The sequence below is a fragment of the Orbicella franksi genome, chromosome 3 (assembly GCF_964199315.1).
Source record: "Orbicella franksi chromosome 3, jaOrbFran1.1, whole genome shotgun sequence".
NCBI lineage: Eukaryota > Metazoa > Cnidaria > Anthozoa > Scleractinia > Merulinidae > Orbicella > Orbicella franksi.
In genome coordinates, this window is record NC_138147.1 from 22,620,001 (window position 1) to 22,647,575 (window position 27,575).

The 27,575-nt window shown below is 38.0% G+C and overlaps 2 protein-coding genes and 1 pseudogene across 2 annotated transcripts in view; 2 read left to right on the forward strand and 1 right to left on the reverse strand.

The window, feature by feature from the left end:
* LOC145482674 (endothelin-converting enzyme homolog) overlaps window positions 1-27,575 on the forward strand; it is a 237,657-nt gene that overhangs the window by 159,921 nt on the left and 50,161 nt on the right. Inside the window, exons 15-17 of the mRNA XM_081461309.1 lie at window positions 2,000-2,124; window positions 7,985-8,050; window positions 17,818-17,913. Of these exons, the coding sequence (XP_081317435.1) occupies window positions 2,000-2,124; window positions 7,985-8,050; window positions 17,818-17,913 (287 nt within the window). The remainder of the gene's footprint in view (window positions 1-1,999; window positions 2,125-7,984; window positions 8,051-17,817; window positions 17,914-27,575) is intronic.
* Window positions 2,159-27,575, forward strand: part of LOC145482722 (ATP-dependent DNA helicase Q1-like) — a 361,760-nt gene continuing 336,343 nt past the window's right edge. Inside the window, exon 1 of the mRNA XM_081461364.1 lies at window positions 2,159-7,608. The gene's annotated coding sequence lies outside the window, so the exon portion shown is untranslated. The remainder of the gene's footprint in view (window positions 7,609-27,575) is intronic.
* On the reverse strand, window positions 22,385-23,037 carry LOC145480447 (uncharacterized; annotated as a pseudogene).

A 27,575-nucleotide genomic window follows, 5' to 3' on the forward strand; every position in this document is an offset into this window, starting at 1 on the left:
TTGAACCGTGGGCTGCTCTACAGCTGCGGCGACTTGCGGTTGTGCGGCTGATTGCGCAGGGTGAGCGCCAGCTTCGTTCGGCTCTTCAACTACTTGAGACTGTTAAGCTTGAATTCCGGCTTCGCGTAGACCTTCGTCTCCCATATTTCCGTTTTGTCTGATTCTTCTTCAGTTTAAAGGTTTTTGGGAACTTCCCGCTGCCACCATGTCGTGTTATTTGAGCTTACAATAGGGACCTTAAGCACCGACGACGACAAGCCCAGAGGACGACGACCGGAAGTAAAATTTCTCCGTACCGCGCTACTACGCATGCTAGACTCGTCGTCTACGTGAAGTTTAGGACGTCAAAACGTCAGGTTTGCCGTCCTGAGCGAACGAGAGTAATTATTAATCTATTTACGCAGTGTTTCAGGCCGAAAATGTATATCAAACTATTGAAATGACAGTTGGTTATTTATTTAACTTCTAAACTTCGTGTTAACTAGATTTTACGACGAGTTTGGTGTAGAAATCTTTACTAATAACATTACTTTGGGTTTGTCGATTTGTCCGTTGTTGAATTTGCTTGTCAGCGAAAGTAGAAAATTAAATGAATTCAGAAATTGAAAAATGACTGTATTTTATTTTCTTCTGGTTCCTATCTACATGTAGGCTTTCGCTTATGTTTTTAGGATAGAATTTTATATCGTGAAGGTCGTTTTAGATTATATCGGGCCGAAAACAGTTGGGCATCATTCATCTCTTCGAGTGAAAACCTGTTATGTTCTTCGTATGAGAAATCGGGATTTTTCGACATCAATTCCTCATGTAGGACTGAAAATTTGTTGTCATCGTTAGAACCGTTTCGGTAGCCCAAGAGAAACAGGTCTTGGAGTTCGTGAAAGCAAGACATGACAAAATTTTTCGATAGTTTTAGGTAGATGTTTACACAGCTCTGTTTACATTTACTCGCACTTGGTTTTTACTCCGTGAACGACGTCCTCGACCCAGTCCTACAACAGTTTTACTCGTCGTCGTCGTCCCATTCGTCGTCGGTGCTTGAGGTCCCTAATAGCCTTCAGTGAACAACACGTGTTTACTTAATAACCAACAGGCCTCTCGCACGTAACTAACTCGAACAATACTTCATGTAAGCTAACACAACACTTTGGTAGGCCTCAAAACGACTGCCCTGTATCAGTCGTGCTAATTTCCCTAACTGATTCAAACTCATGCCATGTTTGAAGACCAATTATCGACGTGGCTGTATATATGCTCAATAATATGGAATTCTACCGGGTGGAACCTTGCTTTGAGTGTCACATGGAGAATAGCTTACCCCATTGCTGGTATCTTGTGGTCTGAGTATACTGATGATATAATTTAGGTGATAGAATTCTTCATTTTCCCTTGCGTACAATTTAAGGTAAACCATTGCACTGGGCACCTGAGACCTTGTCATTTCATTGTGACCTTGAGTTTGTTGGTAGCTACACTTTGCATCTAATCTTTCCGTGTGTGTGTTGGTTTCCAGAACCCTAATAGGAACTTCATCAGTTCTGAATCATCAAATCTTTGTTCACTTAATTGTTTTGATTTGTCTCAGGCCTCGACTGGTGCATGAGTAATGATTTCTTTGTTTGAAGACAAACAATAGACTGCAAGACTGATACTACGTGAAAAACGTTTCGAGACACCAACATGACAAGAACCGATAAAGTAGGATCGCAACATTTTTCTTTTGGCTGATCAGATCTCTTGTAGATCCTACGTTGGCAGCGTTTATCGTATGCGGTCCCTTACAGTTTCTGGTTTCTTTGTTTGCATTTTGGTCAAGTCTGATCATATGCTAGGTTGTAGATAATATGTTTCTACTTTATATATCTTTGAATTATTGCTCATTCATTTGTTTGTATGAAGATTTTTCTACACTGAGGTGTTAAAATGTTTGGTCCTGTGTTAGGCTTTGAAAGGATACTATACCATTAAAGGCGAGTATGTTTCAATTATATTTTTGTAGGTCGCAAATACAACAAGGATGGTGATCTTGTTAACTGGTGGTCAAACTCATCTAATGAAGCCTTTGAAAAGAAATCACACTGTTTCATAAAGCAGTATTCAAGTTTTGAAGCTTATGGGAAAAAGGTACGTAACTTTACAAACACATGTGCAAATTAAAAACAAATTTAACTTCAGTTGAATTTTCAGTAAAATAGATTAATGTTCCTAACCCATAACCCTTACTATAATTATATATAAAGAAACAACACAACCATAACATTTGTGGGGAAAAGGGGTAAGGGATGAAGCACTCCAATGAAGAATTCTAGGTCACTTTTTCCTAGGGGTGTAAGGATCGCCCTGGGGGTGATAATACCCCAGGGTACTCAGTACGAGGTGGTAATCCTCAAGAGGGGGTGATATTCCCCCAAGGGTACTGAGTGAGAGGTGATCATGCTCTCTAGGGGGTGATAATCCCCCAGGATACTCAGAGAGAGGTGATAATCCTCTCTAGGGGGTAATAATCCCCCAGGGTATGGAGAGTTCATAATCCTCTCTAGGGGTCGAATCCCCCGGGTTAAGGAATAATAAGAGTCTATGGGGTAAAGGGTGACCTCTATGGGAGCACTTCATCCCCACCAAATACACAAAAGGTGTATTCCCCATAGACGATAAAAACAGTACACTCATGTACATGTTACAAATAAAATCAAATCTCAAAACTTTGTTGCTTAGAAATATATGCAGGTGCTTCAACCCTTTGAGCACCAATGGGACCAACATCTAATGTCCCCTCACATATACATGATGGGAGTGAATCTCATAACTTGTGGGTAGAAATAGTTGGTAAAATTGAAATAAAATAAAAATAAAAATGCTGGAGGCCAGAGAGGAGAAAATGCGTGTTGACATTGGGGCACAAAGGACTTAAGTACAGTGTAAATACATCTATTTTGTTTTAAAATTCTCCCATTAAGGACTTTGTAACTGACTGGGCTAAAGATGTGTTTTACTAGCGAGGGTTTTTGAAACGTCAGATAAAATAGAATGAGGAACTCTTATGTACCGCTTGTAACGGTCTCATGACCACCTACCGATCGTTTTAATTAGCCATGCGGGGAGCCCAGCTGATGTTGCTGTTGTGGCAGCCCCAATTCTGTAACTATGCCCAACGTAATGGGAAGAATTGAAACATGACCGGGACAATAGGGCCCTCGTTTCTGACACTAGGGCTGTTTTAGTGAGGGTGTGCCCGAGGAGTATATGAACAAAGGCCCGGAGGAGGTGTCTCTTCCCTGCAGGTATTTTTGCATGGCCAAAATTGGACAGAGGGGTAGGCCAGTTTTCCCTATAGTGATGGTTTGGCCAGAGCGGAATGGGTCTGTTTTGGAGGCTTTGACGTTCAATTTCATAAAGTCAGGATTGCCCTGGTGAGGGAAGAACCGATCATCCCTCGGGGCAAGGTGAATCTCAGGTGAAAATTTTGAGTTGCATGTGAGTTCACCCAATTTCAGAAAACCAAAAAAGGCTAATGTCATAGCAGTCCAGACCATGAGTGAATCAAAATTTTTGGTGTAGGGAACTGCTAAGAGAGCATAAAAAAGGTGCAGGTGGTGGATAGTTATAGGGAGTCGTACCCTAGTATGATCCCCTTGAGAGCGTTTGACTCCCCGGCAAACCAATTGAAGGCGCACAAATTTTTTCAGATCAAGCTCATAACCCATACGGATATGAAGGTGACGAACAGCCACAAGGTAGCATTTTATCGAGGAATGTTTTATAGATTGAGCTAAATATGCAACAAATTTCATTAATAATTCTTCATTGGCTGGAAACATCGGTAGATTTGTTGGCCTGTATAACTGGCAGAAATCCAAGAACTGCTTTTCCCCTGAACTGTAAGTCTGATTGGTGGAGGCTGCGATTGATAGTCCAAGGTACCGCTGAATGTCAGCATTCAGATTTGTAAAAGTTCCTGTGGAACCGGGCACAGACTTGGGTCTGCATACGGAGCCAGCATACGAAATCGTTTGAACTGAAAGCGAGAAAGGGAGTCGGCGATTTCATTTATTTTGCCTGCGATGTGTTGAACTTAGATGTAGATATTGTATTTGAGAGTTAGAAGGGTCAAGTGACGAACTAAATCCATGACCCTTGGTATACGAGACCGTTTGGAGTTGACCATGCTAGCCACTGACTCATTGTCGCGATAAAAAAGGATTCGCTTGTTGGAAAAATGTTCACCCCACAAATGGCACGCAACCACTAGAACACATAATTCTTGCCAGGCAATGCTAATACCTGGCTCTCCCAATTTTTGGTGGTGCTCCCAGGGGCCAGAAAACCACGTGGATTTGAATATTCCCCCATAACCAAGTGCACCTGATGCATCTGTGAAAATAGATTAGCTTGAGTCTTGCACACATGGTAGTGTCACCCATGCCAAACAGTTTAAAGGGTAGAGACCAGACACATTGTGATTCCATGGTCCTCCAGGTTGGGGGCTAACTACCCCGCATCATGAAAGGGCTAGCTGTTACACTAATGGGAAGTGTTTGCAACAATACAACATAAACTGGGGGACTTACTGCTGGGTTGTAATGATGTTCTTGGGCCAAAGCTAACGGGAAGTCCAAAGACCAATAGGCCCAAGAGTAGCCCCCTAGCAACCGACGACCATCAGTTACTGGAACGTAAGAGCCACGGTACAGGACACACGGACAACGCAAGTGGCCAAGAAGATGAAGGCATACTGAAATTGAAGTGTTGAGGATAAGCAGGGCCACTGGCGGAAAGAGATGGGATCAGTAGCACTTCAAAGTGAGACAGTGAACAGCTCCAGAGGACCTCTATTTGACGAACAACATTACACAACTGTCATCAAAGTTTAATGACTTACCTGAGAAGACTGGGAGACAGACAGAGGGAGCAGCCACAGTAGGCCTTTAACTTAACGGGAAACACAAGACACTTTGGACTGAGTATGCTAGTATCAGGGAGAGCATCATGGTGAATGATGAAGAAGTGGAGGATGTTGAAAAATTTGAGCTATCTTTAGACAAAGAGGTTGGAAGCAGTAATGATATTAAGAACAGACTGTAGATGACACATGGTGCATTCCAGAGACTATGGAAAGTGTGGGCAGCCGGAGAAATAGGAACAAGAACCAAGATATGCCTATTCAAGCTTAAGTTCAGTCCTGCTACATGGCTGTAAAGTATGGAAGATTACTGAGACCAATGAAAGTTTCCAATGCCAGTGCTCGAGAGGGACATTAGGGATTAGATGGATAAAAAGAATGATAGCAAGAGTGGTTGAAACGGCAGAAACAAATTAATTAAGCTGCAAGGCACGACGTAGACGGTGGAACTGGTTAGGACACGTACTCAGGAGAGAGGATATTAATGACACTAGGGGGCACCAAAAGTCGAAGACCACTTGGAAAAGGACCGTTGAGAATGAGAGAAACAAGCCAGGGTGGAAGAGCTGATATGAAGTCAAAGCAATGGTGAAGAACAGAGTGTTGGTTTGAGAACATGATGGCCTTGAAAACTTTGGTTTCCAAAACCTGAAAGAAGTAAAAGCAATGCGACAAGTTGGCGTTTGAATATTGTTTGCCTTCAACTTTGGAAAAGATGGCTTCCTCAAACAAATTTACATTCCTTGATTGGCTAAGTTGTAAAATATTTTATTGGTTGGCTGCAGTAACTGTAATTTACTTATACTTTTCGGTTTCATTTTGCTGTTTAAGAACAAATGCCCACAAAAATCAAACAAAATCAAATTTCTTCGGCAAGGCTAGAAAGCTCAAATTCGCTCCCATTTTGCATATTGCTAGCCCCTAGCAAGAGTGCAAACATGCTGTGTTTTTTTCCTTGAAATAGTTTTGTCTTTCCGAGAAAAGCGACATTTACGATTTAACTTTCAGACTCAATTTCATGCAATTTAGCGAGTCCCAACTGGGCTGAAAATCGACCATTTTCATTCGATTCGCATTTCGCAACTATTGAGCGCAGAAAAGTTGTAACAGAACCAACTTATTGCAAAACTGTTCCTTGCATAAAGAAGCCTAGTTTCAAGAATATTGGATTAATCTAATTATTTCGCGGTAAACAAAACCAGAGTGTTCTCCAAAATTGAGTTAGTCAGTCGGTGAAAAGAATTGTCATTTTGACTATGTGCCATGTCTCGGAATTCCAAAAGATTTTAGATTTTAACTATACTAGGATAGGTCTTTCAATATATGTAAAGTTCAGTTTGGGCAAATGATTAGGCACTCGTCAAAAAATTATTCAAAATCACGAGTTCACAAAAGACACAATCAGGCAAGCAGCTTCCGAGTGCGTGACCAAAAGTATTATCATCGTATCGGCATATTACTTCAGTTCGAAACGTCAGCATTACCAAACAGTATAAATGACATACACATAATAATAGCATGTTCACGTACCTCGGTTCGTAATATCCTGAATCTTGCAAACTGATTCTTTCCCTGCATATAATTTTCAGCGATGTTTTGTTAGTACTCATATCCGACTTTGAAGAAAAACAGTTACTGCCAAGTCCCATGTATGTATCATCCATCTGTGTTCTTTGTGTCGTTTGTTTAAGCCAGTAGTAACTGCTGAAGCGTTATTCCACGTGCGACTTTCGGGTTTCCATTTTGAAGACGTTTGAAAGTCCTCCATTTTGACTGAACGTTACAACATATTTTACATGGGGGTGAGGGTCGGGATTTCAGAGCTTTTAACAGAGTTACTTTTCTTTGTTTGAATTGTAAGCCACAAAGACCTGATTCGCGTGTAGCATTTTATCGCTTTATGTAAGAAGGGGTGCTCTGAATTGGAACTAACATCGAGATATTGGAAAAATTCTAACGCTTTTTCTTTCGGAAATAATTCCCACTCTACCCTGACCTGAGCGCAAAGACTTTTCCTGGACAATATGCAATTAAGAGACGCGGAACCATCGAAGATTGCGGCTTATTTGTCACTGCTAATTACTGGGGATTTCTACCTGATAGCAGGTTGAATGATTGTACCGAACAACAAAACGGAAAACACAGGAATAGGAACATAGGAACTTGGTAATATTGAGCGATTTGGGGAATTCAAAATCACCAGACGAATGCGTTCAGGTTATGCAAACCTAATGGAACACCGTTGAAATGGCAAGATAGGAATGTTGTTTGACAGTCAAGACATGATGACCCATCTAAGGTAAACATATATATGTTGGTTTATGCTTAAGTGTGCTGATATTCCTGTGATACTTCGAATTGAAGTGATTTAATGACAAAATCGATGATAGCACTTTTTGTCACGCATTTGACAGCTGGGGTTATTTTAAATTTTTTGTGTATGATTTGAATAATGTTTTGACGAGTGCCTAATCATTTGCCCAAACCAAACTTTACATATATTGAAAGACCTATCCTAGTGTAGATAGAATCTAAAATCTTTTGGAATTCCGAGGCATGGCACACGGTCAAAATGACAATTGTTTTCACCGACTGACGAGCTCATTGTTGGAGAACACTTTGGTTTTGTTTACTGCTAAATAGTTAGATAAATCCAATATTCTTGAAACTGGGCTTTTTTGGACAAGGAATAGTTCTGCATTGAGTTGGTTGTTTTACAACTTTTCTGTGCTCGATAGTTGCGAAATGCGAATCGAATGAAAATGGTCAATTTTGAGTCCAGTTAGAACTCGTTAGATTGATGTCTGGACGTGAAACCGATAATGTCCTTTTTCTCGGAAATACCAAGATATTTGAAGAAAAAAACTACATAGCGTTTTTACTTTTATTAAGGCCTACTTATATGCAACAGTAGGGCAAATTCTATTTTTCAAGCCTTACTGAACTATTTTTGATTCTTGCGTACATTTGCTGTTAATGCCTTTCTGTCACAAGCCAATGTAATTAGTGCAGCTATAGTTCCTCGAAAATGACTACTTTGACACTATACTGACATTACCTTCTGTACATTTTCTCATGTTACAGCTTAATGGTATCCAAACTCTTGGAGAAAATATTGCAGACAATGGTGCTATTAAGCAAGCCTTTTTGGTAGGTTTTTGAGGGCTCTTTTAAGAGCAAACTTAAAAGTTTGTTTCCAAAGAGAGTATGTTCCACTGCTCCTGCCCCCTTGTTAAACTTCCATGAGTTTGAATTAGAGCATCTACATATCAGGACACAATCAGTGTCAGAACATGCGTGTATAATGTTTTAGTATTGCCATTACGTGTAAGTTAATGTTGTTTTAATGGGGGGAAAATTCTTTCAAGGAGATTAAATAATGGAAGCTGCGAGAAATCTCATTTTTGGTAGGTTCACTCAGGGCTGTGAAACTTACATTATATCAAATCAATATCAAATTAAAAACTGCATCAGGTTTCAAACAGAACATTGTTATAGTTTCCTAATAAAATGATGATTGGCAATATTAAGACAGGGTGACTTATAAAAACTACTGATAAAAAATCACGACTTTTTGACCTCTCTGAGGTCATTTTTAAGTGTAAGTAAAAATATTTAAAATATGTTTTTTGTAATAGAAGCTAATGATAAAAAATCACCACTTCTCGACCACTCCGGGGTCATTTTAAGTGCGAGTTAAAAAATTATAAAATATGTCTTTTTTAACAGTAAGAAATAGTTTAAAATGTCACGAATGGTAGAATGCAATAAATTATGTAAGATAAGAGGTAAAAATATTTAAGAATTTAAAAGGGGACCTAAAACAATGTGAAAATAAAACAATACCTTATTGGAACTTAATTTCCTGGGTCTTTAATTTCGCGATTTTTGCGATTGCAAATAAATCACAAAATTAAAGACCCGTGAATAAAAATGAAAAGAGTCCGAAATGGAAGGTGACGAGTGATAAAAACATTCAAAGACATAAATAAATATGTTTATCGTGATTGCCTTGAAGTGATTCCATGTTCACTAACAAATCAACTCGATGTTGAAAATATTCAAGGTAAACAAACCCTCGTTAAACGACCTCCTGTTGCACACTTTAGGGAGTTATCATGCTCATAATTTCAAAGCACCCGATTACTCCCTGGATTAAACTCCACACGGTCCAACAATACTAACAATAACAATTCTAACAATAACAGCACTAACAATAACAATACTAACAATAACAATAACAGAAACAGTAACAGTAAAAAAAACAGAAACAGGAACAAAAACAGTAACAGTAACAGTAACAGTAACAGTAACAGTAACAGTAACAGTAACAGTAACAGAAACAGAAACAGAAACAGAAACAGAAACAGAAACAGAAAAAGAAACAGAAACAGAAACAGAAACAGAAACAGAAACAGAAACAGAAACAGTAACAGTAACAGTAACAGTAACAGTAACAGTAACAGAAACAGAAACAGAAACAGTAACAGTAACAGTAACAGTAACAGAAACAATAAGAGAAGCAGTAGCAGTAACAGTAACAGTAACAGAAACAATAGCAGTAAAAGTAACAGAAACAGTAACAGAAACAGAAACAGAAACAGTAACAGTAACAGTAACAGAAACAATAAGAGAAGCAGTAGCAGTAACAGTAACAGTAACAGTAACAATAGCAGTAAAAGTAACAGAAACAGTAACAGAAACAGAAACAGAAACAGAAACAGTAACAGTAACAGTAACAGTAACAGAAACAATAAGAGAAGCAGTAGCAGTAACAGTAACAGTAACAGTAATAGTAACAGTAACAATAGCAGTAAAAGTAACAGAAACAGTAACAGAAACAGAAACAGAAACAGAAACAGTAACAGTAACAGTAACAGAAACAATAAGAGAAGCAGTAGCAGTAACAGTAACAGTAACAGAAACAATAGCAGTAAAAGTAACAGAAACAGTAACAGAAACAGAAACAGAAACAGTAACAGTAACAGTAACAGAAACAATAAGAGAAGCAGTAACAGTAACAGTAACAGTAATAGTAACAGTAACAGAAACAATAAGAGAAGCAGTAGCAGTAACAGTAACAGTAACAGAAACAATAGCAGTAAAAGTAACAGAAACAGTAACAGAAACAGAAACAGTAACAGTAACAGTAACAGTAACAGTAACAGAAACAATAAGAGAAGCAGTAACAGTAACAGTAACAGTAACAGAAACAATAGCAGTAACAGTAACAGTAACAGAAACAATAAGAGAAGCAGTAGCAGTAACAGTAACAGTAACAGTAATAGTAACAGTAACAATAGCAGTAAAAGTAACAGAAACAGTAACAGAAACAGAAACAGTAACAGTAACAGTAACAGTAACAGAAACAATAAGAGAAGCAGTAGCAGTAACAGTAACAGTAACAGAAACAATAGCAGTAAAAGTAACAGTCACAGAAACAGAAACAGAAACAGTAACAGTAACAGTAACAGTAACAGAAACAATAAGAGAAGCAGTAGCAGTAACAGTAACAGTAACAGAAACAATAGCAGTAAAAGTAACAGAAACAGTAACAGAAACAGAAACAGAAACAGTAACAGTAACAGTAACAGTAACAGAAACAATAAGAGAAGCAGTAGCAGTAACAGTAACACTAACAGTAATAGTAACAGTAACAGAGAAAGTAACAGTAACAGTGACAGTAACAGAAACAGTAACAGAAACAGAAACAGAAACAGTAACAGTAACAGTAACAGTAACAGAAACAATAAGAGAAGCAGTAGCAGTAACAGTAACAGTAACAGTAATAGTAACAGTAACAGTAACAGTAGCAGTAACAGAAACAGAAACAGTAACAGTAACAGTAACAGAAACAATAAGAGAAGCAGTAGCAGTAACAGTAACAGTAACAGAAACAATAGCAGTAAAAGTAACAGAAACAGTAACAGAAACAGAAACAGAAACAGTAACAGTAACAGTAACAGTAACAGAAACAATAAGAGAAGCAGTAGCAGTAACAGTAACACTAACAGTAATAGTAACAGTAACAGAGAAAGTAACAGTAACAGTGACAGTAACAGAAACAGTAACAGAAACAGAAACAGAAACAGTAACAGTAACAGTAACAGTAACAGAAACAATAAGAGAAGCAGTAGCAGTAACAGTAACAGTAACAGAAACAATAGCAGTAAAAGTAACAGAAACAGTAACAGAAACAGAAACAGAAACAGTAACAGTAACAGTAACAGTAACAGAAACAATAAGAGAAGCAGTAGCAGTAACAGTAACACTAACAGTAATAGTAACAGTAACAGAGAAAGTAACAGTAACAGTGACAGTAACAGTAACAGAAACAGTAACAGAAACAGAAACAGAAACAGTAACAGTAACAGTAACAGTAACAGAAACAATAAGAGAAGCAGTAGCAGTAACAGTAACAGTAACAGTAACAGTAATAGTAACAGTAACAGTAACAGTAGCAGTAACAGAAACAGAAACAGTAACAGAAACAATAAGAGAAGCAGTAGCAGTAACAGTAACAGTAACAGAAACAATAGCAGTAAAAGTAACAGAAACAGTAACAGAAACAGAAACAGAAACAGTAACAGTAACAGTAACAGTAACAGTAACAGAAACAATAAGAGAAGCAGTAGCAGTAACAGTAACACTAACAGTAATAGTAACAGTAACAGAGAAAGTAACAGTAACAGTGACAGTAACAGAAACAGTAACAGAAACAGAAACAGAAACAGTAACAGTAACAGTAACAGTAACAGAAACAATAAGAGAAGCAGTAGCAGTAACAGTAACAGTAACAGTAATAGTAACAGTAACAGTAACAGTAACAGTAACAGAAACAATAAGAGAAGCAGTAGCAGTAACAGTAACAGTAACAGAAACAATAGCAGTAAAAGTAACAGAAACAGTAACAGAAACAGAAACAGTAACAGAAACAGAAACAGAAACAGTAACAGTAACAGTAACAGTAACAGAAACAATAAGAGAAGCAGTAGCAGTAACAGTAACAGTAACAGAAACAATAGCAGTAAAAGTAACAGTAACAGTAGCAGTAACAGAAACAGTAACAGTAACAGAAACAGAAACAGAAACAATAAGAGAAGCAGTAGCAGTAACAGTAACAGTAACAGAAACAATAGCAGTAAAAGTAACAGAAACAGTAACAGAAACAGAAACAGAAACAGTAACAGAAACAGAAACAGAAACAGTAACAGTAACAGTAACAGTAACAGAAACAATAAGAGAAGCAGTAGCAGTAACAGTAACAGTAACAGAAACAATAGCAGTAAAAGTAACAGAAACAGTAACAGAAACAGAAACAGAAACAGAAACAGAAACAGTAACAGTAACAGTAACAGTAACAGAAACAATAGCAGTAAAAGTAACAGAAACAGAAACAGAAACAGTAACAGTAACAGTAACAGAAACAATAAGAGAAGCAGTAGCAGTAACAGTAACAGTAACAGTAACAGTAATAGTAACAGTAACAGAAACAATAAGAGAAGCAGTAGCAGTAACAGTAACAGTAACAGAAACAATAGCAGTAAAAGTAACAGAAACAGTAACAGAAACAGAAACAGAAACAGTAACAGAAACAGAAACAGAAACAGTAACAGTAACAGTAACAGTAACAGTAACAGAAACAATAAGAGAAGCAGTAGCAGTAACAGTAACAGTAACAGTAATAGTAACAGAAACAATAGCAGTAAAAGTAACAGAAACAGTAACAGAAACAGAAACAGAAACAGAAACAGTAACAGTAACAGTAACAGTAACAGAAACAATAAGAGAAGCAGTAGCAGTAACAGTAACAGTAACAGAAACAATAGCAGTAAAAGTAACAGAAACAGTAACAGAAACAGAAACAGAAACACTAACAGTAACAGTAACAGTAACAGTAACAGTAACAGTAAGAGAAACAATAATAGAAGCAGTAACAGTAACAGTAACAGAAACAATAGCAGTAAAAGTAACAGAAACAGTAACAGAAACAGAAACAGAAACAGAAACAGTAACAGTAACAGTAACAGAAACAATAAGAGAAGCAGTAGCAGTAACAGTAACAGTAACAGAAACAATAGCAGTAAAAGTAACAGAAACAGTAACAGAAACAGAAACAGAAACAGTAACAGTAACAGTAACAGTAACAGTAAGAGAAACAATAATAGAAGCAGTAACAGTAACAGTAACAGAAACAATAGCAGTAAAAGTAACAGAAACAGTAACAGAAACAGAAACAGAAACAGAAACAGTAACAGTAACAGTAACAGTAACAGTAAGAGAAACAATAATAGAAGCAGTAACAGTAACAGTAACAGAAACAATAGCAGTAAAAGTAACAGAAACAGTAACAGTAACAGAAACAGAAACAGAAACAGTAACAGTAACAGTAACAGTAACAGAAACAATAAGAGAAGCAGTAGCAGTAACAGTAACAGTAACAGTAATAGTAACAGAAACAATAGCAGTAAAAGTAACAGAAACAGTAACAGAAACAGAAACAGAAACAGAAACAGTAACAGTAACAGTAACAGAAACAATAAGAGAAGCAGTAGCAGTAACAGTAACAGTAACAGAAACAATAGCAGTAAAAGTAACAGAAACAGTAACAGAAACAGAAACAGAAACAGTAACAGTAACAGTAACAGTAACAGTAAGAGAAACAATAATAGAAGCAGTAACAGTAACAGTAACAGAAACAATAGCAGTAAAAGTAACAGAAACAGTAACAGAAACAGAAACAGAAACAGTAACAGTAACAGTAACAGTAACAGAAACAATAAGAGAAGCAGTAGCAGTAACAGTAACAGTAACAGAAACAATAGCAGTAAAAGTAACAGAAACAGTAACAGAAACAGAAACAGAAACAGTAACAGTAACAGTAACAGTAACAGAAACAATAAGAGAAGCAGTAGCAGTAACAGTAACAGTAACAGAAACAATAGCAGTAAAAGTAACAGAAACAGTAACAGAAACAGAAACAGAAACAGAAACAGTAACAGTAACAGTAACAGTAACAGAAACAATAGCAGTAAAAGTAACAGAAACAGTAACAGAAACAGAAACAGTAACAGTAACAGTAACAGTAACAGTAACAGAAACAATAAGAGAAGCAGTAGCAGTAACAGTAACAGTAACAGAAACAATAGCAGTAAAAGTAACAGAAACAGTAACAGAAACAGAAACAGAAACAGTAACAGTAACAGTAACAGTAACAGAAACAATAAGAGAAGCAGTAGCAGTAACAGTAACAGTAACAGTAACAGAAACAATAGCAGTAAAAGTAACAGAAACAGTAACAGAAACAGAAACAGAAACAGTAACAGTAACAGTAACAGAAACAATAAGAGAAGCAGTAGCAGTAACAGTAACAGTAACAGAAACAATAGCAGTAAAAGTAACAGTAACAGAAACAGAAACAGAAACAGTAACAGTAACAGTAACAGTAACAGAAACAATAAGAGAAGCAGTAGCAGTAACAGTAACAGTAACAGAAACAATAGCAGTAAAAGTAACAGAAACAGTAACAGAAACAGAAACAGAAACAGAAACAGTAACAGTAACAGTAACAGTAACAGAAACAATAAGAGAAGCAGTAGCAGTAACAGTAACAGTAACAGAAACAATAGCAGTAAAAGTAACAGAAACAGTAACAGAAACAGAAACAGAAACAGTAACAGTAACAGTAACAGTAACAGAAACAATAAGAGAAGCAGTAGCAGTAACAGTAACAGTAACAGAAACAATAGCAGTAAAAGTAACAGAAACAGTAACAGAAACAGAAACAGAAACAGAAACAGTAACAGTAACAGTAACAGTAACAGAAACAATAAGAGAAGCAGTAGCAGTAACAGTAACAGTAACAGAAACAATAGCAGTAAAAGTAACAGAAACAGTAACAGAAACAGAAACAGAAACAGTAACAGTAACAGTAACAGTAACAGAAACAATAAGAGAAGCAGTAGCAGTAACAGTAACAGTAACAGAAACAATAGCAGTAAAAGTAACAGAAACAGTAACAGAAACAGAAACAGAAACAGAAACAGAAACAGAAACAGTAACAGTAACAGTAACAGTAACAGAAACAATAAGAGAAGCAGTAGCAGTAACAGTAACAGTAACAGAAACAATAGCAGTAAAAGTAACAGAAACAGTAACAGAAACAGAAACAGAAACAGTAACAGTAACAGTAACAGTAACAGAAACAATAAGAGAAGCAGTAGCAGTAACAGTAACAGTAACAGAAACAATAGCAGTAAAAGTAACAGAAACAGTAACAGAAACAGAAACAGAAACAGTAACAGTAACAGTAACAGTAACAGAAACAATAAGAGAAGCAGTAGCAGTAACAGTAACAGTAACAGAAACAATAGCAGTAAAAGTAACAGAAACAGTAACAGAAACAGAAACAGAAACAGAAACAGTAACAGTAACAGTAACAGTAACAGAAACAATAAGAGAAGCAGTAGCAGTAACAGTAACAGTAACAGAAACAATAGCAGTAAAAGTAACAGAAACAGTAACAGAAACAGAAACAGAAACAGTAACAGTAACAGTAACAGAAACAATAAGAGAAGCAGTAGCAGTAACAGTAACAGTAACAGAAACAATAGCAGTAAAAGTAACAGAAACAGTAACAGAAACAGAAACAGAAACAGAAACAGTAACAGTAACAGTAACAGTAACAGAAACAATAAGAGAAGCAGTAGCAGTAACAGTAACAGTAACAGAAACAATAGCAGTAAAAGTAACAGAAACAGAAACAGAAACAGAAACAGAAACAGTAACAGTAACAGTAACAGTAACAGAAACAATAAGAGAAGCAGTAGCAGTAACAGTAACAGTAACAGAAACAATAGCAGTAAAAGTAACAGAAACAGTAACAGAAACAGAAACAGAAACAGTAACAGTAACAGTAACAGTAACAGAAACAATAGCAGTAAAAGTAACAGAAACAGTAACAGAAACAGAAACAGTAACAGTAACAGTAAGAGTAACAGTAACAGAAACAATAAGAGAAGCAGTAGCAGTAACAGTAACAGTAACAGAAACAATAGCAGTAAAAGTAACAGAAACAGTAACAGAAACAGAAACAGAAACAGTAACAGTAACAGTAACAGTAACAGAAACAATAAGAGAAGCAGTAGCAGTAACAGTAACAGTAACAGAAACAATAGCAGTAAAAGTAACAGAAACAGTAACAGAAACAGAAACAGAAACAGTAACAGTAACAGTAACAGAAACAATAAGAGAAGCAGTAGCAGTAACAGTAACAGTAACAGAAACAATAGCAGTAAAAGTAACAGTAACAGAAACAGAAACAGAAACAGTAACAGTAACAGTAACAGTAACAGAAACAATAAGAGAAGCAGTAGCAGTAACAGTAACAGTAACAGAAACAATAGCAGTAAAAGTAACAGAAACAGTAACAGAAACAGAAACAGTAACAGTAACAGTAACAGTAACAGAAACAATAAGAGAAGCAGTAGCAGTAACAGTAATAGTAACAGAAACAATAGCAGTAAAAGTAACAGAAACAGTAACAGAAACAGAAACAGAAACAGAAACAGTAACAGTAACAGTAACAGTAACAGAAACAATAAGAGAAGCAGTAGCAGTAACAGTAACAGTAACAGAAACAATAGCAGTAAAAGTAACAGAAACAGTAACAGAAACAGAAACAGAAACAGTAACGGTAACAGTAACAGTAACAGAAACAATAAGAGAAGCAGTAGCAGTAACAGTAACAGTAACAGAAACAATAGCAGTAAAAGTAACAGAAACAGTAACAGAAACAGAAACAGAAACAGTAACAGTAACAGTAACAGTAACAGTAAGAGAAACAATAATAGAAGCAGTAACAGTAACAGTAACAGAAACAATAGCAGTAAAAGTAACAGAAACAGTAACAGAAACAGAAACAGAAACAGAAACAGTAACAGTAACAGTAACAGTAACAGAAACAATAAGAGAAGCAGTAGCAGTAACAGTAACAGTAACAGTAATAGTAACAGTAACAATAGCAGTAAAAGTAACAGTAACAGAAACAGTAACAGAAACAGTGGCAGTAGCAGAAGCAGTAACAGTAACAGTGACAGTGACAGTGACAGTAACTAACAGTGACAGCAACAGTAGCAGTAACAGTAAAATTAACAGTAACAGTAACAGTTGCAGTCGCAGTCGCTGTCGCAGTTGCAGTCGCAGTCACAGTTGCAGTCACAGTCGCAGTCGCAGTCGCAGTAACAGTAACAGTAGCAATAGCAATAATAGTGGTGAGTCCATGTCACCTGGGTGCCCTTCAATGGAGCCCTGGATAAAAGAAAAGACAAAGGTTTTAACCGATCAATGAAAACTAGGTCAAGGGCCAACAACATACAACACCAAAGGCTATTAGTTTAGACTGTATTAGTGCGAGACGTTCAAAAGACTCAGCCCCTGAACTATTGCACCCTCCTTCACTGCTAGAATATTAAAATGCTAAAATCAGGAATCAAAAATAACTGCACCTTAACCATACATGTAGAACTCTCACTTAGAAATCTCCAAGTGCATAGGCCAATCGCATTGAGGATGAGGGATGATTAATTAATTTACTTTGTTTCATTCTCCGAAACCTTGGGGATAGATTTTTTCATTTTTCGCAATTGGCTTATTCTTTGTAATGGTTGTTGATGTGTTGTGTAGTAGGTTAAGGTGGCTGTAATTAAGGATGTTCTTAGCAGGTCATACTGTTGCTATGGTAACCTATTGTGTCACGAAAATTATAACAACGTCTTCAACAATAATTGGGCAGTTTTGTTGATACCATGATTATAACATCAAGTGATAAAGAGTGGTTATAAACGACCCATCAAATTGAAAGTTCTGGAAACTCTTTTGAGCCACCTTACACTGATATCTGATGTCCTTTTTTGCAGGCATATAAAGAGTGGATAAAAAAAAATGGAGAAGAACCTCGCTTACCAGCACTGAATTACACAAATGAACAGCTGTTCTTTATAAGTGCCGCTCAGGTAGTAATGGGGGGAGCTGCAGGGGGTTCCCAGTGAAAATGCACCTAGATTATTCGCAGACTTCCAAATTATTTTAAACAAAACAAAAACGTTTTTGCTCAAGGTGCAGGAAAGGTCATTGATATGGTTTGACGTTTTCGTCATTGAGTTTATTCTATATTGAATCCCTCCACGCTGTTAACTAATTGGTCTTACCACTTTCGGTTTTCAGTCCAGCCTTAGCTTCCAGGTACGTCTGGAAGTTTGCATGTGATCGAGCGTTAAGTCTAGAGGAAAGATATGAAGACAATATTGTCCAAATGAGAAAAAAAAGGGTTCGGCTACAAGCCAAGATTTTTCCTTTCTTGACCATATCAGGAAACGTGGACTTCTGCACTTCATTAATGAACAAGTGTTTTCGATGGCGATAATTCAGGAACATATTATGCCAATTAAAGAACCTGCATATGGACTGTGATCTGTTTGAGTGATTTTTAGAGCAGAGAGGGATAGGTAAATTCTAGAAAACTTGCAAGAGACTGGTACTGGTTTTTCTCCTGACTCCACTTCCCTGCTGCGGAAAAGAACAAATTATTTGTTCTCTGTTGCTTTTGCATTTTCCTTCTGCAGATCTCTTTTGCTTTCTTGTGTTTTTTCTTATTTATGGTGTCCAGTGAATGGCTGTTTTGGGTGATGCAAAAGATGACATTCTACCCATAAGTCCCAACCATCTGAATCACCTTTTCCTCACTTGTAGTTCTTTGGTCTACCATGGACTATGTATCGGATGTTTTCGACAGATAGGTTGCTGATATTATTAGTAATCCAGCAGATTGGTGCAAGAATTGTGCATTTATGGTGAAAGCACCAAATTTGGCACAAGAATTTGGAATTACCTCCCACATGGGACATATCCTTTAATTGAAGTCATAGGAAGTTTAAGTTATGTCACTAGCATTTTAGCAATTATTCAAGAAAAGTGAAACCACTTACTGCAAACCAAGCATGAAGTCATAATTTATAAATACCTAACTTTAACCCAAATTTACAACAATTTTATTTATTTACTTCATTTACTTTCGTGCAAGGGCAGGTATGATCATGCATGATGTTCACATAACACTTGATAATAGGCATCCACTGTTAGAACACTGTCAAAGCCTAGAAAAATAAAACTGCTGTCATTTCATCGAATACCGTCCAGGGCTGTTTTTTTCTGTTTTCTTTTCATCGCAACCCGTGCAGGTGTCAAGTGTCAGAAGGGGTTGTAACTTGCTAGGACCAATATCAAGTGCTAGCAAATGTCTTCGATGTCTACCTACACAGCTCCAAAAAGGAAACTTGTTGAAATACCTCGACTGGATGACTGCAATAACTGCATCAACAGGGTGCACCATTTATTTATTGTGGCCAATGCTTGTAGCATCAACTACATACAGTATGCCTGTTATCAATTCCCTGTGCTTACACGGTGCCACTTCTGCAATATCATTTTTTTCATTGTTTGAGAGTATTGACTCTCCCATACCGGATACGCCTTTGCCCTGTTCAGTTCCAGTTGTGGTAAGCTGCTCAACAAAGAAAAGGAATAGTTCCTCTTTGTTCTCATGAGAAGGTCTTGAGGCTGCCCAATACACCAATACATCAGACCCAAACCAGACATTTTCAGTGGCTATACTGGTGACTGTTTGGTCCAGCGTCATGATTGTGGCCAAGGATTGTAGCATCATGTGCCTGTTATCAACTCCCTGTGCTTGCATGGTGCCACTTCTGCAATATCCTTTTTTCTGTATGTGCTGCTCTCATGGACTTCAGAAGCGACCTTTTTTGCCTCTCTACTTCGCCATTAACTCTTGGCCATAGAGGTGTTGTGTAACAGTGTCCAATCCTTATTTCATTCAGATAATCTTCTTTTTCTTTAGACACAAGATAGATTTGAGCCATTGTCGGTACGCAGACCTTTAGGTAATCCATGCCTTGCAAATTGGGCATCCAAGCAATGAATGATGGTTTTGCTGGAGGTTGTTTGGATAACATCAACTTCCATCCACCGGCTGTAATAATCAAAGAGAACTAACAAGTGTTGTCCAGAAAGTAACGGACCCACTAGATCCACAGTCACTTCTTCCCATGGTTGGTTGGGTAATGGTGGTAATTTCAATGGTGGAGGTGGAACGTTCTTGGTAACCACCTGGCACCCGTAACACTCCGGACATCTCTCTGCATCACGATCCATAGCAGGCCACCAGACCAGACCAGTCTCTCCTTCGTCTTTACGACTCCCTGGTATCCTTCGTATGCCAAACTGACGACTCTCTTGCGAGGTACTTGGGGTATAACAATTCTTGTTCCCCGTAGAATCACATGACCGATAAAAGTCAACTCATTGCGCATTGGCAAATACTGCTTAGGAGCACTGTCCCATTTTCCTTCGATGAGGCAACTCCTGACTGCTTGCAACTCTGAGTCTTGTGCTGAGACTCGTTCAATCTCTTTGATTTTCAGTGCAATTAGGACAGCATGAAGAGCTATCATGCGTACGTATCCATCATTTTCCATGGACGGATCTGAAGCTGGTATCTTAGTTAGTCGGGAAAGGGCATCTGCGATGTTTGTTCTTGAAGGTACATGGCAAACTTGGTAGTTGCACGGTTTTAAACGCAGAACCCAGCGCTCTATTCTGGCTGAATGCTTAGACTTCCTTGAGTAGATGATTTGAAGTACTTCATGGTCTATCACCAGATCAAACTGTGGGAGCCCGTACAAGTAGAGGTGAGAGCATTCACACACCCAGACTAAGGCTAGTACTTCCTTCTCTGTCTGACTGTAACGGCGCTCCACTTGACTCAAACTACGACTGGCATAACAGACGGCACGTCACGGTTTTCCTTTCCTTTCCTGCTCAGCAATGACACGGATGGGCGTTTCCTTATCGAGGTAAGCTAGGACTGGTGCACTTGCAACTTGACTCTTCAATCTCTGAAATGTCTACTCCTGCTCCTCGCCCCACACGAACGGTTCTCCTTTACTTGCAAGTTTTCTGAGGGGATCAGCAGTGGTAGCAAAATCACGTATAAACCTGGCACTAAAATCAACGATTCCTAAGAAGCTACGATCTTCAGAAGGTGTCTGAGGCTGACTCACTTCCGCAACGATTCCTACTTTTTCCTCAATAGGGCCAATGCCATGCTTGTTTGCTAAGCAAAAGACCCATGAAAACCATTTTATTCATTCGGAAGGTGCACTTTTCAGCATTCAAAGTCAGCTGCTTCTCACTAAGACGTTGCAACACACTATGTAAGTTCTTATCATATTCCTCAGTGTCTCGACCATGAACGACAAGATCATCTGCTATGTTTTCCACTCCTTGTAGACCTGCCATTGACTGAGTTATAATATGTCTTGGTGCGGCATTAACACCAAAACTCAAACGCTTGTAGCGGAATATACCATCATGGGTGGCAAAAGCAGTAATATCCTTTGACTCAGGATCCAACTCAATTTGTGAAAACCCCACCTTAAATCTTACTCCGAGAAAACACCACTCTTATTAAGGCTTCAAGGACTTCATCTGTGGTTGCTATAGGCAATCTTTACCGAATAATGTCCTCGTTAGCTCTTCGCATATCGATCGACACCTAGCCTTACGTCCCCTGACGGTGTCGGGGCAACAACAACTGGGCAATCGTAAGCCCCTAGACTTTCTCAATTACCTTGGCAGTTATTTTGTCCTTTACAGAAAAAGGTACTCCTCGCGTCTTTTGAACGACTGGAGTTACACTGGGATCAACGTGTAACTTCAACTGATAATCTTTCAGCTTTCCAATTCCCTGGAACACAGTGAGGTATTTTCCTTTGAGTTCTCACAAAGGTATCATCAACAGTGTTACAGTCTCCCGTCCCGAGAGTTCCCATGGGATCCAAATGAAGGATTCCAAGATCTGTGACAGTCGAATATCCCAGGAAACTAACCCCAGATTTAACAACAATGAAATTTGCCACAACCTTTGCTTTCGATACGGAAACTTGTGACTGAAACTGGCCTTCAGCTCCAAGCTCTCAACCCCCATAAGCATACAATCTCTTGGTGCAGTGTTTTAATTCATTTTTTAGTAACCGATACTTTAGTTCCTGCTGTGTATCTTTACTGATAAGGTTACTTGCATAACCTGAATCAATAAACACAACTCTGCTGATTCCACCAATGTTCACTGAGATGACTGGCTCAACGGAATTTGACAAAGTACATGTCTGTTCTTCTATAATAAAAGAAAATTTGTCATTCTCACCTGATTGGTTACAACGATCCTCAACTTGATTGGCCTGCCTCCCATTACCACGATGCTTCTGTCTGCCTCCCCGTTGTTGGGTGGTGCCTTGTTTTTCAGACTGCTTCCCCCTTTGCAACAGTTAGCATAGTGGCCATATTACCACACTTGCTGCACTTTTCACCTCAGGCTGGACAATTTTTATTTTGCGCAAAGTGACCTTCTTAAACATAGTTAAAACAAACACTTTTTCCTTTGGTTCCACGTCCAGGACTTTCTTCCACTGCATTAGTGCCTGCTCCGAGTTCTTGGCATGGCGTGACCATTTGACTTGCCTGCTCATGTGAGGCTTCCCACCTTCAAACTTTTTCCATTGCAGCTTCCAGAGTAATATTAATGACTTGCAATAGCTTCTTCTTTAGTTTATCAGGCAACTTTTCAATCAATTGGTCCGGCAAATTTTTCTCCAAAGTTGCATCAAAATTTCAATGACGAGTTTGTAAACGTAAACAAACCATGAACGTGTCAGCGGTCTCACCCTTTGTCCAGCAAGTCGACGAAAGACATGTTGTTCGTATGGTACATTCTCCTTGGTTCTAAAATGCGCATTCAACTTTCACAGACACACCACATACTCATTATCCTCGTCAGCATTCACTGGTCCAGGATCTGGAAGATCTTCGTAAATATCTTGTACTTCCATGCCTGCTAAATGAAGTAACTGAGATTGTTTCCGAGAAGGATTCGTGATTCCCTTGCCATCGATGTAATACTGATATGATCGTTTCCACTGTCACCATCGTTCCGCGACCTGAGAGGAAGAGCCTTAAAAATTAAAATCTAAAGGCGGAAGCGCTCTTTCCACTGCGTTCGACATCCTCGTCGTCAATTTGTGGTGTTGAACCGCAAAAGTAAGCTACGAAGGCGAAAGACAACAGTACACACAGTACACGTTTCTACACGCTCTTCCCGCGTTAGTACTATGCCGGATGTATACTTTTACATGTACAACCGCTGCCCTAATATATTACACATGCCTCTATACCTTTCTCCTAACTTTTGTATTCCCCCAGTCAGGGGGTCCAAGCAGCGAGGCCTGGAACCGAGTTTCTATAATCGCCCCAATTAAGAAATTTGGTTTGTGGAAAACAAACATGGCGGACTTCCGTGAGCGGGATGCGTTTGTAAAGTTTTGTAAACGTCGCGCATATTTCACGTTCAAACATCTAAGAAAAAGTTCCAGTTGCCCCACATCTAAATCTTGAACATTTTGATCGAGGCATCGGGGATAAATATTCCAAAGAAACCTGCGAGCGCATACTCCACAGTGTGAGCTAGATTGCAGGCAAGAATATTTCATTCGAGCATTTTTTGTAGCGGTGTCCTATCAACGGGATAAGCTGAAGTATTTCTATATTGCCGGACTCCCTGTTGGTAAGGTTTGCTTTTTTTGAACAGCTTAACAGCTTCGTGGCCCTTTTTGTTTTAACTTAACTGACAGGGTTAAAGCAGGTTTCACAGTGAGTGCAGTGGGTACGGCGCTTTTCTGTTACGTTACTACAAGAGGTCTGTTTCAGTTTCAGGAAAAGTATCTGGCATTATTTATGAAAGTGAATATTGGATAGGTCCCTCGGCAGAATTGAGAATTCATCACCGTCTGTTTGGTTACAACACAATAGTTGTGTCGGTGATTGTTTTTGTTTCTTCATAATCATCCTTAGACTTTTGTTTTGATATTCTTGACTTAACGGCTTAAATAATGGGTCCAATCAAGTCGTTGAGATGGAGATTGTGCAGGACGTTTGACTTTACCACCTCATTTTTTTGCTCTTTCTGCAGCCTTAGAGGAATAAAACAAACCTGATTCTTTGGTTACCGGTCATTTGATTAGCCCCTAGCCTGTTAGCACCCAACCACAAATTGAATAGCCCCTTACTCATGCATGAGAAATATACAGTTTTTTTTATTCCTGGTTGGGGGCTTATTGACTTCTGGTTGGGGTTTAAATGGTTAGGGGCTAAATGACTGTTACCGATCCCTGCGCTTGATGTCTTTTCTTGTTATTCTCGAAAGCCAAGTCTCAAAATTGGCCTGTTCCAAATGTTGTGGAGGTTCTGTTGACTAAGGTTTGCCCAAGTTAAAGTTAGCTGTCTGGATGAATGACCATTCTACCTGCCTACCTCATTACTAGCACTCAACCACGGGTAACATGGCTTATTTGTCTTCCCTGGGTCTCTTTCATAAATTATCCCCCTCAGCAGATGAGTATATGGCAGCCCTATTTTGATATCCAGAATTATTGCAGAGCTTTCTCCCACCACACAAATAAAACTGAAGCTTATCATCAGTACAAATTATGCCAAAGCATGTGAACAGAAGCTGCTTTCTTTATTTTCACTGGGCAATAACTTGTAAACGAAATACCTCAACCGAGTAAAGGTTCACATTGAGTCTGTGTCTAGTAAATAGTCCATTTTGGACATTCTCATATGCAGAAGCAGAAAAATGATTTCAAATTTGCGAGTTCACATTGGTACTGAACAGTAAGGAATGGAGGTTTCAAAACCTCTATAATTTATCATTGTATTACTAGTATTACTAGTATCGAGACATGCAAACTACTAGCTATTTTCAATGTTGTTGACTGATCTGCAACTGCCTTCAAGTTTCATTACTCGAAAGAAAGTCTTCAGACTCAACATATTACAGGAAAATCACGAAGTAAATGCAGTCTTTCATAAGACAGTAAGTTAAGACAGAGAAAACTTTATACAGAAAAGCTTGTTTAATGTAAGCTCAAGTTTAAATGTACAACTCTGAACCGTTGGGAAATATTTTAAAGACTTACGTTCGGAGGCTTCGCAATATATAATGGCAGACATGAAACAGTTCGACATCGCTATTTTCCATAGAAATTAGAGAAGAATAATTGATTCGTGTGAAGATGGAAGGTAATGAACCTTGAAATTTCCACAGCAAAATAAAAACTTCAGCTTCCTTTTCTTCCTGAGACGGGGAAACCTCTCCAGGCAACCTAGAATGCAACCACGCTCGCCAGGAAAATAGCACAAAGCTGGTCCTTCATTCCTTTAGTCCTGATTGTCTCAGAGTTGTCGTTAAAAATTTTTTTTTTTTTTTTTTAATTTATTTATTTGCAATAACACAAGGGAAACCAATGCTTACTTACAACACTAACTCTATTTACATTATATTGCTCTAATTATTTACACTATTTAAATTACAATAACTAAACGACTTATATTACTAACAAATACAGTTACACGACTTACACAATTAAGAAATACAGTGACGACAAGGGGCAAAGAAAAAAAACAAAACTGAGAAGAAAAATAGCTAGTTATCATTACAGCTTGAGGTTGTAGTACAGAAACATAAAAAAACAGACCAAAGGCATGTGGTACATTAAAAGTAAAATGAGTTATGCATCTGACAGGAGATTAGAAATAGATTAATGGGTAGGAGATAGATAACCCTACAGAAAATATAATCTAAAATATTAATTAAATCCTCATGTATCCTGTAAGAGGTTTCCATTTCTTCGTGTCTCCACTTTTTGTTTCTATCTCATATTGTAATTTTAGTGTGCATATGAAAAGCGTAAGATTTGGATGATCATTTTTTGTTTTAGCGAGCCATATGTGATATCGTGCTAAGAGAAAGCAGTAATTTATAAGAAGCGCAAATTGAGAGATATCTGGCCTCAGACCCAAAGCAGTAATATTTGTCAAAGCATAATCTCTAGGAAGTAAATTTAAGTTTTTCAGCCATTCAGTAAGTTTAATCCAAAAGTGAGATGTTTGACGGCATGACCAAAAAAGATGAATTATTGACTCAGAGGAGGTGTGACAAAAACTGCACTTTTCATCGCCCTGTAGACCTATTCTAAATAAAAAGTTATTGGTTGGTACACGTCTATGTAAGAATTTAAATTGAAACTCTATCAGCTTAGTGCTCTTTGTGCATTTTTTAGCTAAAAGATAGGCAGCATTCCAATTTATGTTGTCATTTATTGGTAGGCCACAATCCTCTAGCCACTTCTTTTGACTTGACTCTGGGGTTAAACTCTTGTTACTAATCAGTTTTTTATATATTATTGTGGTTGCTTTTTTGACCTGCAAAATTCTTGTTGTAAGTGGCTCATATTCGTGGTCGGTGTTCTGTAAATCTTGAAAATTAGAATCAGTCCGAAGAGACTTTACAGCCGATATTAATCCGTAGAAGCTGAGAGGGCGAGGGTCTATTTCATACTTACAGCGGAAATCATTTAACGAGAGAAAGTTGTTGTCCGGTCCTAAAAGATGTTTCACCCGAGTTATTCCCTTGGTGAACCAATTTTTAAAAAAAACTGTTTTGTTGGCTATCTTTATTAGGGAGTTATGCCAAAGTTGTTGATCCAGAAAGTGATCTTTCGATGTTATTTCAGGTTCAAAGTTAACTTCCGCCCAGATTCCTAATAGTTCATTTAAAAAGGCATCCGAAGTTGTTATTGTCGATAAGGTGTCTCTAACGTTGAGGTTGTAGGAAAAAAAGTTTTGACAGCCATATTTTTTTAGGGTTATATCAAAAAAGATTTTCCATTTTCCCTTATTGTTGTTATCTAAATATTTTTTAATCCATGTGGTTTTGAGAGATTTATTGAAGGAACTAATATCAATCATTTTTAGGCCACCACCACCGAAATCATTGATCATTACCTTCCGTTTTATCTTGTCGCCTTTACCATTCCATAGAAAAGTGTAGAGTAAATCATTTATTTCTTTTAAAACCCTGTAGTTTGAGCGAAGAGGCGAGAGTAGATAAACCAATTGGGAGACCACTAGTGATTTGATAACAGTGATTTTCCCTAACAATGTGAGTCGGCGGTATTTCCAGCATCTCAGGATTTCTTTCACTTTTTCAAGTTTCTCATTGTAGTTTAAAGAGGCAGATAGTTCGGGATCTGTTGAAATCCATAGACCTAGGGATTTTACTTTGTCTTTTGGCCATTTAAGCTCTTTTCCTGATAACAGAATTTTATCACTTCCAATACTTGCGCCAATCCATAGAGCTTCCGTTTTCTTATCATTGAGTCTGAGGCCAGAGACTTTGCTGAAATCGTCAAGCATTGCAAGGGATGAAAGGAGAGATTCACGTGACCCGTCTAATATAAGTGTTGTGTCATCGGCATACTGACTTAACTTAATTTCCACATTATTTACAGAGATTCCCTTTATATTAGTATTTTTCCTAATTGCCGTGGCCAGCACCTCTGCCGATAGGATAAATAAATAAGGTGAGAGCGGGCAGCCTTGCCTAACACCTCTTTGAATTTCAAAAAAATTACTTGCCCATCCATTATTCAGAATACAGCTTTCACTATGACTATACAGGGTTTTCACCCAGTTAATTAGCGAA